This window comes from Vanacampus margaritifer, chromosome 2, assembly GCF_051991255.1.
Source record: "Vanacampus margaritifer isolate UIUO_Vmar chromosome 2, RoL_Vmar_1.0, whole genome shotgun sequence".
Taxonomy (NCBI): domain Eukaryota; kingdom Metazoa; phylum Chordata; class Actinopteri; order Syngnathiformes; family Syngnathidae; genus Vanacampus; species Vanacampus margaritifer.
The window spans coordinates 50,283,403-50,295,960 of record NC_135433.1 but is presented as its reverse complement, the minus strand read 5'-3'; the positions used below and the strand labels follow the sequence as shown (position 1 = coordinate 50,295,960).

Here is a 12,558-nt window from a genome sequence, read left to right as displayed (position 1 = left end):
ATAAAGTAATGAGACTGGCGAAATGGAGTCATTGAGTCATGGGAGAAGAATGCGGTGCGATTTATATTTTCTTAAGGGCTTGGGGGAGGGTTTGTGGGATTATGGTGGCTAAATTTGATACCTGCTTCTCAAACATACACAGTACATGCATGCTTTTTGTCATATGGTCCTGCTTAAGAACACTGTGGCTCTTATCTAACCAACTTGTAAATTTTGCGTGAAAATGGATGGATAGAAACTAAAACGAGACAGTAGTTTCCACTCAGTCAGTTTCAAAATGCAGTTTGTGCAGGAGGTGGGGCTTTGGAAGACTGACATTCAGAGCTTCAGACTCTGCTTACATGGATCAACAACACACACTCTGGAGGCTAAACTAAAGGGCTCTCGCTCTTGTTTAGTTTATTTTCTCTCTCACCAACACGCTATTTTAGGAGAAAGAAAGAAGTTACTGGAGCAAATGAGTGGAAGGAAAGAAAAAGAAAAGGAGCAGCAGTGGTGGCGGAAAGTAAAATGACATGAGGTCAACAGATGGTGAAGGGGTGATGGGCAGTGGGGACAGACCGAGGAGGGGTGTAAATTACAGGGGGTAGTTACAGGAATCATATGAAGCTACTTTACAAAATCCTCCAAAAAAAGAACAAATATCACACCAGTTAAAAGGTCAAAAGAACAAAATCCAGACAGGTTCAAAGTCAGAGAACAGGTAGGTAGTAGGTCACGTGGTGGAGTGTAGGGCAGCGAGAAAAGCTGATTCTTAGACGCATGAAGAAGCTGGTGACGGGACGAAAACATTCTACCTCAAATCATTAGGTGAATTTTTCCCCCACAAATGTATACCATTAGTCAGTCAAACATGCTATTTTTACAAATTACTGACCAATTTTAAGTGTTGAAAATGACTTGCTCTCTTTGACAATGCAATGTTAATGGTTGAACAAATGTGCCGTTTTTGGGGGCTCTGGAAAAGTGATCATTTTGGAAGTACAATGATTTGCAAATGATTCTGAATTGACTCATAAATGTCAGTAATCAATCATTTGATATTATAGTGGAACAGCCATAATGGAACATGGACAGGTAGGAAATAAGCCACAGGAGCAACGACTAACCAAATAACTACTAATCGATTATCAAATCAATCAATAATTATTTTAAATAATCAATTGTTAAGACTCCATGAATTGTTCTAACCCTCTAAATTTCAGCCCATCAACATTAAATAAATATTCTCAAATTCCTCCATGAAAACATACATATCTTTGTGTTGAATCAAAATTTTTGCCCATTTCCTGAAATGTTACGGACCAAACCAGTAACTGAATCATAATTTGTGAGTTCTCTTCTTTGCACTATCAATTTGAAAAATGTAGCTGTTTTAAATAAATGACGAGAAATTAAAACATGATTTATCAATTTGGAATGATGTCCAGTTTTGAATAAAGGACTGGAAATTAAAACAATTTATTTTATCCGATTGTCACCAAAATGATTGAGAGCTTAATCTATCACTAAAATAATCATTAGTTAAAGCCCTAAAGTAAGCCACATGGACGTGAAGAAAGAGTCAAGGTTCATAGACTCATTCAGATTCAAAAGTAAAAGCTCCCAGAATCAACTCAGAAAATACTAAAATCTCTCAAAAAGAAAATAAAAGGAGAAAAATATATATTTCTACAATCAACTGTCAAACATGATAAAAATAATTCTGATGGAATGGAAAAAAAATGGAACAGTTGGCACACATAAAGAGCATCACATTGTGAATAAGTGATAAAGTTATGTGAAACAAAACTTAATGTTTTGGGGAACAGACCAGACATGAGCCCTAAACGAATCACATGTTCCATTGCAACTTTGATCGCTCGAAATTTGAGACAAATATCAGTGGCTCAGTAGTTTGGCATTCTTTAAAATATGAATCTTATTGGCTGCACATAACAGCTACAATTTAGAATCTTGCTAGAATTTTGTTCGAGGACTAATACTTGCTGCACTTTCCCATTTCCCATTTCTCTGCTTAAATTACTTGTGCTGTTGTTTGCATGTAACACATTTCTACAGTTATTCATCCGCTTGATCAAAAATAGACTAAAAGAAACAGCAAATTGAATGAAAGAAATGCTTTTAAGTCCTATTTATGGCACTGTAGGAGCCATTACTGATGACCTTGTGTGAGGAAAATACTGAATTGACATTTTGCTGCGTGTGTGTGGAGATGGAATCACATATGACAGTTTGGGGGCAGCCGTGGGGAGGAGGCGTATGAGTGTGTAGGGCGGGATAGTTTGTGTGGGATGGACTTAACATGTGAGTGTCATGTTAAGGTGGTGAAAATAGTGTGTTAACAAGAACAAATAGGAAGGGGACATATCTTTGTTTGTTTGTTTGTATAGGAAATGTGACTGGCTTATTCGTGACAACTAACAGAAGACATTGGCTAATAAAACAAGCACGTACGCAGACAAACGGTTGTTTTTAGCTTATCACTGCCGGTTCAAAAGTCAGGTGCGCTGCTGCCTGAGTTACAGCTCAAAGTTTAACAGTAATCTTTAAACAGCGGGAGAAATCAGGTACCAGAAGGCTGTGCGGGCAGCACACATACACATGCTTCAACTAATTAAGCAAGGGAAAGATTTGATTCTCATTATATTGGGCTGTATGACTCAGTAAGCAAAAAAAATAATGATAATTAAAAAAAAAAGAAGAAGAACAAGAATAAACTAAGCCTTCCAGCGACACACCTAAAATGTAATTTTGTTATGCTACTAACAAGACACTTTCATCATGAGACTTCATCATCTGAGGTGTGAAGCAGCCGGTACTCTTTAGTCACAACTAAGGCTTCGCGATTGGAGCTTTTGATCGCTATTGAAAACACAATTAATAAACACAATTATTCATTTCAATCAAGGTTTAAAGTTCAACTACCAAAACTTAAACAACCAGAATACAGATTACTAGTAACAAAGTAAAATAATTGCTGTAAAGAACACAAGAAAGAAAAATAAATACCTTTTTTGCATCTTGGCCTATTAGAGCAAAAAGTTGCGATTGAGCTTTATTATATAACATGGTTTCCCATATTAGGAAAAATATATTGGTCTGACACTGACTATTGTTATAGTATACGTCTGTATCTGTTATTTGAAAGAATCACTCCCGTAGTTCGATGGCTACATTTTCTATTGTCAAGGGGATTTTACATTGACAGCTATAGAATTCGACAATACAAGCAACTTTATATGATTTCATACACAAGGCAACTCAATGTGCTTGACACAACCAAAAACGCAACACGTAAAAGACCATACAAACAGGACATCTGAACATATTAGCAAAACAAAGAGAACAGAAGCAGTTTATTATTACAGCATTGGCACTTCGACGTTTGTAAAACGAAGTATGTATTGTATCGAAATAATGTGTGTACATGTTTTTGTTGTGTGCTTAGTTTTACAGTAAACTCCAACTGGGGTGTCATGAACAGCTCAAAGCATGCTCGGAGAGGACAGAATAACATTTGCGCACACAGACACGTGTTGCACAAGCAGTATTCAAGGTGCTTTAACAACGTAAGAACTTGTAAACACACACTGCACCATTTGGCACGTTTGGCTCCTCAATTCTGTTGTTATCATCATGATAACCCAAAATCACAATTAAATTTTGATTTATTGTCCAGCACTAGTGACCACGCAGCAAAGTGATTGGTTTGTTTTGGAAAGATGAAGAACCAGTCTGATCTGCTTTCACATGAGTACAATTGACAGATAAAGGGAAACGTAATATGCGGAGGAACTTAATGTGTAAGCGAGTGCCTAAATATTAAGTAGTACAGTACTACCCCCCCCCCCCCCACACACACACACACACACACATACACAATATTGAGGGTGGGTTGGTATGAGGCTGAGCTGCTGCTTCTTCTTTTTTTTACAATATTGTGACTTTGTGACCTTTTTTTAATATTGCCAACCTCCACACAATATGGTGATAATTATCGTATAGTGACCTTCATATCATGATAATATTGTATCGTGATGTTTGGATATCGTCACATCCCTACCATCTAGTGTCCAATGCACCCCACCTGTCTTCTTAATCTCAATATGAACACTGACTTGAGAAGCACAACAGTATTTCTCCTTCTGTGTGTTCGCGACAGCATCCGTCACACGTCAACGGTTAAGTCGATGCAATTGCATTTGACTGATAATGTTGACCTTTTTACACTTGGCTGTTAATGACCTCAAAATATTATCCGAGCAGGGTTTTATACAGGGATGTGATTTGACCAAAGTGAAATTATCTGAAAATTTAGCCGGGGGTCTGGGGGCCGCTGGCACCCAGCTAGGTCCAGGGTCCGTGTTTTTAAGTACTTTCAATGCACTCACATGACAAAGAAATAGACAAAACAACAGCATAAATTTTCAATGTATATCGAACTATCCCATATAAAATGGCAGTTTTAGTCAACTCAAAATCAGTCACATTCAAAAACATTGGACTGTCTTTGCTTTTAAAAACTATCACTGAGAATATCATCATATCTAACTAATGTGATTACTAAGTTAACACATAAATAATGTTGAAGAGTTCAAATTTCATGAACAAATAATTGTATCATGACCAAATGAAAAGTAACTCATATTAGAGCATACCACAAATGTCTTTGTTATAGCAGAAGATGTTATCTGTCGGAGTCATGTGCATACACAATGAACTACTTAAAAAAAAATAAAAATAAAAAAAAAACTGATTTTTTTTTGGGGGGGGGAGATAAAAAAAAAAGCGGAATTCCGCGAATTAGCGGAAAAATCACATCCCTGTTTATATAAATATGGCAACAGTTTGACGTTACCACCAAATCGGGAAGCGTAGACTACACGAGTACAAAATAAATAAAATAATCAGCTTTTCAAGGGCGATATTCAGAGTGTGTATAAAATACAAGTGTCTGTTTTTCTAGAGGAGGTAACATAAACATATAGGTAACATATGAAGATTTATCCGTGCATATCAAGCAGCCACTCTGCCTTTCACTGTGTCCGTTAAAGCGATCAGTCTGCTTAATGCCCTCCCCTAAATGAGCTTTGATCTTGTTAGTATGACACAAAGCCTCTTTACTGCCAACGATAGGACAAATCGGCTCTCCGAAACGGACCTAGACACGGAGTAACAACTGTTACTTTGCCTTGCTGAGGACACAAAATAGGGCTGCCCTGAGAAGAACATAATCAGCCAAAAAATAATAATAAACTCAACAGGAAGGAATAAACAAGTGAGATTCTCCAGTTTCAGTGATTGCACACACTAACAGCAGGTAAGGATAATCACAAAGTGGAACGGGACATGGGGGAGTGTGTGGGGGAGGGGTGGTAGCTTGCCTGTGAACCAAGAGTCAATTAGCAATCTGAAAATATGCCTGGGGGAGACTAGAAGGGGGGAGCTATCAGAGGACAGTTAAAGGGGAGCAGGAGATTGAAGGGGGCGTTTGTATGATTCAGGGGGGTGGAGAGCGAATCAACAAAAGGCAGAAGAAGCGGCCTGCAGCACTCTCATTTATTATTACAGTGTTGATGAGCAGCCAGGAAGGTCAGCGTTTCTTGTACCTCACACCCTCAGTGGGAACACTATAGTAATGGCTGGTTGCATCCACGAGCATCCTCTCCACTTATCCTGAGCACATACTCTGCTTCAGTGGTGACCTTTCCACAGTCTGTATTGTGCTATGCTATTGTGCAGCAAACACAGGAAAGCCCGTATCCCACTGAGGGGCGAACGTTGATTTCTCCTCAGGGTTCAGCAGATTTTGGTCAAGGTCGCGACGTTCGCTAAATATTCGCCAGACGTTCGCCTTAATGTTAATGTTTTTTCTTGTCACGAGGAAATTTGGTCCAAATTTCCTTGCGACAAGAAAAAAACATTTAAACTGTTGAATGTCTGGCGAACGTTGTGACATTGAACGAACCCTGACGAGTATTCAACTATCTCTTCACAAATGTACTCTGTAGGATATGGGCTTAAATCAGCATATATAATTGTAGGGGAGGCAGTCAAAGACGTATGTGTGATTCAAGGGACGACAAGAAACTTTACAGCTGTAATAAATTACATATGTACACAAATAAAAACAATCACTTTTTTTTTTTTTACAGCAATCATTTTGATAAAAAAAAAAAGTAAGCAGCAGGCCGAATACAGGTGTTTGCAATTATGCTTATTTGGACGGGCTCCATTCCAATTCGATTTAGAGCAGGGGTCGCCAATGTGGGTGCCCTAACGACCACCGCATGAGAAGCCCGCGGTCACGAGCCTGTTCTAAGAATAGCTAACCAGTGATTGGTCATTGTGATTTTCTAGGAATGCTGTAGAAGTGATTATTTGAAAATGTGAACACTGGCAGAGATTAATAATAAAAAAATAAAATAAAAAGTAGGAATGTTCTATGCCACCTTTTTCAGACAAATACTAGTATGAGTACTCAACTCGACTACTGTATAGTTACCAATACTGATACCAAGTACCAATACCACTAGTACTTTTGATATCAGCATCCTTCTGCCAATATACTCACTATCTCTGCTCTGGACATGTCCAAACCATCTCAGTCTGTCCTCTCTGACTTTATCTCCAAAACCTCTAACATGTGCTGTCCCCCTCTGATGTACTCATTCCTCATTCTATCCATCCTGTTCACTCCGAAAGAGAACCTCAGCATCTTCCTCTCTGCCTCCTGTCGACTTGATACCTGCATCCCCAAAATACTGTAAAGAATCTTGCCTATTGATATTTATCTATCTTCCAAATATTGTGAGAAATCATGAATACAGTGTTTCCCACACCATGTTAATAATTGGGCGGGCCAACCAAGTAAATTGGCCACCAAGTAGATTTCAAGAAAATGTAATAAAATAAATGTAAAAAATAACATGTAATATGTATATATATTTTAAAGTGTCGCGAGCAGATACACTGCATATAACATTAGTTCGCCGTCACTCACTTGTGGATGATGTGGTTAGAGGAGACGCAAGTAAGCAAGACTGAGAACACCCCGCAAACCCCCCATTATATCATATGGTTGGTGTCTTTTTTATTAAATGAACATTATTAATTATTAGTGATAATAATATTAATGGTAATTTGAGCTAATTTGTTGTTTCTGAAGAGTGTTTCAAACTGGTACTCTTTTGCATAAATCAGTAGTCAAGAAGTAAATCTTATCTTACAAAAGGTTGGTGATCCCTGCTTCAATTCCTAACTGGAATTTGTTGGTCAACTGTTTTGACTGATTTAATCATTGTATTTTTACATAACAGTTAACTGCAAGCAATTATTGTTTATAATATAGAGATTTACCATTTCAAGCGCAATTGTAGCTAAATGAAAAGTGTTGGAAGAATTTCAGCCACCTCTGTAAAAGTACACTCTTGGAACTAGGGCTGGGCAATAAATCGAATTAATTCGATACATCATCATTTTAAAAATCGAATGTTTGAAAATTTGCTAAATCATGAAATCAATTTTTTTCTTTTGGATTATTAAAAGCTCTTGTTCTTATGTTCTGTTACATTCAAATGTTTTTATAAGTTGTAGTTTTGTGGCAGAATGCTGGATGGGTGGTTTACAAGACATGTTTACAATAGCTACCAACTACACAATTGTGGCATTTAAAAAAAAAAACTATGAATGTTAAGTTTATGTTAAAAATAATTTAAAATCAGTATACATTATTTTTGTCTGAACATTTTGCACAGGAATTATTTTTGAATAAATTAAACCTTTAAATCAATGTTTGTTGGGTTTATTAGATTCAAATTGATTACAATTGTAATCATCTTGAATGTCTGTAAAAATCGAGATTTTATTTTTTTGGCTATATTGCCCAGCCCTACTTGGAACTACTTTTTAATTCAGCTGACATGCTGCCCATTGCCTATACCAATTCATCAGAACATCTCTGCAATCCATCACTTCCCTTTAGTTCTTCATCATGATCACAGGTGTAGATACAAATAATGGAGGTGATCTCCTTTCTTTGTGCACTCCTTTATTTCCCAATAAATCTATCCTGACAGCATCTGTGCTGCAGTTCTTCTTTTTCCAGCAAAATATCATCTCTCTTTGTCCTCGACTATGGCCCTCCCACCACTGTGGTTGGAAATCAATACAAGTGCTGGTCAGGGAAAGTCCAGCCCATGCCATGCTGTGTGTTCCCACATCATCTTTCCTGGCGGCTTGTAACATTCTGCTGTGAAGCATGGCCAGTAAGTGCACTATACAGGACCTCTTCGTTATTGTGCTGCACGACTCAATTACCTGCAGATGACCTCAAATCTCATTCACCTACCCTGCGGCTGCTGCTAATGCTGTTTTGCCGCCTGAATATGCCAAATGCAGCCAAAAAGTGAGATTCTGTCATTGGGATGGTGGACAAATGGAAGCATATGGAACATATGAGTGAGATACAGTGCATAAACTACACATTTACTTCATTTAAGAAGAGGTCATGATTAGGTGCGGATCCTTTGCGGTCTCAGCACTTGGGTTATGAAAACAGGGGTAGACCAGCATAAAGAAGCCCCCCTGCACCCCTCTCTCCTTTAGCTAATACCAAAAGGCTCTGTTCTTTGTCTTTCACAGTGGTGACCCCTCCCCCAATCCCCTGTCTGCCTCCCTTTTAACACCTAGCGACAATCACGGGGAGGAGGTTGAAGGGGTGGAGGCATGGTGCGATTAATAGCACATGCAGAGTGTGCATCAGTTCTTGATGTGGTGACTCACTGTAAATTGCCAACAGCCTTTGTAATCGTGGCCTATGTGAATAAAATATTCCAAAGCGTGCCTCGCAATATGCTCCCCACAAGACACGCAGGGGGAATGGCTCTGATCACTGCCGTATGTCACAGAAACGGAGCCTGGATCGTGTTACCTTTGTCTGGCTCGCTCATGCTCCACACTTGAAAAACAAGGCACAATATACGGTTTTTGCACTGGTGCACGGTTAAGAAGAGCGGGCCTGTCAAATCATGAAAATCGGACGATACAATAGACACTGGCGACAAAAGAAATTCGAGGTGACAAATGCAGGCTTACCTGTCCGATGTCGTCTATCCTCGGTCTTTTGCACTCCGCCCCGGTCAGGTCAGTCATGGCAGCGACTGCAAGAGCGTCGGGTTCCGGGTCTCCTCGCTTCATCCCCCGGACCGCCACCGGACCTCCGGCAGCACTTGTATGCGGCACCGCTGATGTATCGATGTCTATTTCTCGGTCCATTATCCCCCGACTTACGGGTAGCATTATAGATGCAACGTCGGTCGACATTAACATTGGACGGCAGAGAGTCTTCGCTCAGGGAAAAATTGTTGGGCTGTGTTTTTCCCCTTCCTTCTCCTCTTGGCGTTGTCCTCAACGAAGGATCGGATGAATATTACCAAAGTGACTCTAATAACTCATCTATTCAGGCAATTATTTTGTCTTATTGGCGTAGGCTACTCAAGGCAGAACATAATGGCCGTGTCAGGATAATGGATAAAGCACAGCGTGTAGGGCTTTTTCCATCAAGTCAAACGCCGCCAAATTAAGTGACCTAATTTAGTGAAGACACACACGTCCTACTCTTGTCTGTCTGACAAGCTAATTAGCCAGCTAACCTTAGCTAGCTCGCTAGCAATACATTCCGCTAGCTCTCTCAATAAACGTGGCTCGGAGAGAACACTTTCGCTACCAGTGGCAAGAAAAAAGGTTGCAAATTTTCCACGGCTAATGCGTGGACGGCGAGTCTACTGTTTGCGCGCCTAATAGTGGCTTCTCAGTAAACCTTTGTGTCGCTCCTACCAGGCTTTCACTTGATTCCGTCCGTCTCCTTTCACGCCGTGGGCTGCTGTGGAGGAGTGTGGATGTGGCTCCAGCACAATTTTCCCCGATCTGAATCCCACTTGGCGTAAGCACCGAGTGAGGAGGGCGACTGAGAGGGCTGGTCCACGGTCAGATTGGTATCCATTATCGGGCAAGGTTTGGTTAAGATGACTGGTCTGGGATCTGTGTTTTTTCTCGACTTCTGCTCCTTGGACACCGCACTACCTTTTCAGCTCTCCCTCCTATTCCATCATTTTATTTGAATGCCGAGACGTCATTAAAGTATTTAGATTATGTTACTGCTCTTTCTCTCTCCCTCCGTTGCTCATCAAAAATGATATTTGGAGTGGTGAAATAGGGTTACTAAATAAAACTAACCAAACAATAGGAGAAATACGTTTGAATTCATTTAGAATCTTATGTGTAATTTATATGATTAGCCTCATTGAGCGTAATGTTTCTACGTGAAGATAAATAATAATCAGCGCATTCCCAGGGGTCCTCGCTTTACGACGTTCATGTTCATGCGTCGCCGATGTAACTGGAATACAGTCACTAATTAACCAAATATATGCTAACGTAGTTTTAAAATTAAAATTGCAGTACATATTTGCATGAAAAACACGTCTAGTCTATAAAAATAAAACAATCAAATTAAAACCGTATATACGCGGTAATTGACTGCCAACACATTCAAGCGGGGGTTGTTCTTATAGATAAATAATTAATCATCACGGATTTGACGAAAATTACCTGAATTAAAAATACAAATAAAAAGTGCAAGCGACAACCTTTTCACATTATAGTTTTTAAGACGCACGCAAAATAAAGCCAATTTGTACACGCTGCACCAGCATGTTTGTAATGTTTGTGCGCCTCCTGGTGGATCTCAAGCAACCGTTTTTGGAGTGTCATTCAATTGTTGTGTACAGTATCCCGGAGCATTTTGAAAACACACAAAAATTAATAACGGATGGGGTGGGGGAGCATGCGTAGTGTGTCTTTTCCATCACACGACCTGCAGAGATCCTTTATCTCAGTCGCCACTCGCTGCCTCCCAACAGATGATTGCCCCCCCTTGCCTCGGCCAATAACCAATGTGTAAATGTGTATGTGGCATTTGTCAGTGTGTGTTTCAGTAGGCTATTGTGTGACTCAAGCGCCCTTAAATGGCTACCTATCCCACTGCCACCCACTGAATGTATGCTGGATCTGCCGGTTTCACTGGTAGAGTTGTTGTCGCGTCAGCTCTGAAACACCTGCTGACTCCCCTGGGAGAAAATCAGGTGGATGTACCAGGTCTTCAGGCGTCAATTGGAATGGACGAAAAACAGACTGACTGATTGGTTTATTGACAAAACACACGACGTGGTCCTTCTTTTGCGCAAATAAATGAAGCTCATATGTCACAAATAATTATTTAGAGTAGTTTATGGGTTTTTTTTCGTAGGCCAACCTCCTTTTTCCAACAGGCTAAAAGTTGGAACGTCCTTCCCTTCCGTTGATTTTATTGTCAATTGTCATTGTGTTGACATGCAAAACCCCTTTTTAGCATAAATATTTAATTGACTCAACCTTAACGATGTCCGCTTTTGACCGCCAGAGGGCAGTGTTGGTCCATGACTGGACTTGAGAACATACTTCTTGCTCATGACGGTGTCACAGTGGGTCTTCATGGACATAAAATTGACTTGCAAGCCATTTTTATAGCTTTATTTAATATTACTGCATCCGACGCAGCAATCAGGTCACAAAAACTTACAGGGAAAAGGTATTTGATCTGTTTTGTGTCCGTTTTGAACCATGCCTGTCTCGATAACATCTTCCCCTGGGCGTTATTATAGTTTGTTTAAATTCTTGTAATTTTTGCCAAAATCTGGCATTTCCTTTGAAGTGTGATAACTTAGTCATTTATGATTATTTTTTTCACTTTCAACCGCTCAAAATGTTCACTGGCATCAGACCTATCTATACATATATAATTAAAAAAAAGAAGGTTTTTTTTAATGCCCTCTATGGACAATAATAGCAGTATTATGCTAACAGCAAAATTAACTATGCTGTATATATATGTAAAATAAAGGTCTAATTTGAATATTTCATATGACATATTTAGAGGCTTGAATAAGTCCATAAGTCATAACAATAGAATTATTTTATGCATGCCCAGTTTTTCACAATGGCATTTTTCTGAATAGCACAAAACTCTTGCAATTTTGCCAAAATCAGGCATTTCCTTTGAAGTGAGATAACTTAGTCATTTATGAATATTTTTTCACTTTCAACCGCTCAAAATGTTCAGTGACATCAGACCTATCTATACATATATAGTTTTTATTTTTTTAATGCCCCCTATGGACAATAATAGCAGTATTATGCTAATAGCAAGACTAACTCTGCTGTATATATATATATATATATAAAATAAAAGACTAATTTGAATATTTCATATGACATAGTTAGAGGCTCAAACAAGGTCATAAGTCATAACAATATAATTTTTTTATGCATGCCCAGTTTTTACACAATGGCATTTTTCAAAACTCTTGTAATTTTGCCAAAATCAGGCATTTCCTTTGAAGTGAGATAACTTAGTCATTTATGAATATTTTTTTCACTTTCAACCACTCAAAATGTTCAGTGGCATCAGACCTATCTACACACACATATATATATATATATATATATATATATATA

At 39.0% G+C, this 12,558-nt stretch overlaps 1 protein-coding gene across 4 annotated transcripts in view; it reads right to left on the bottom strand.

Moving 5' to 3' along the window:
• The window catches only part of LOC144042988 (RNA binding protein fox-1 homolog 2-like), a 55,063-nt gene extending 44,913 nt beyond the window's left edge, over nucleotides 1-10,150 (bottom strand). The window contains exon 1 of one of the 4 annotated variants that reach the window (XM_077556139.1): nucleotides 9,100-10,150. In XM_077556139.1, the coding sequence (XP_077412265.1) occupies nucleotides 9,100-9,333 (234 nt within the window). In that variant the 5' untranslated portion in view covers nucleotides 9,334-10,150. The remainder of the gene's footprint in view (nucleotides 1-9,099) is intronic. The other 3 variants (XM_077556140.1, XM_077556138.1, XM_077556141.1) reach the window with 3 other exon arrangements.
• Between the last annotated feature and the right edge of the window lie 2,408 nt (nucleotides 10,151-12,558).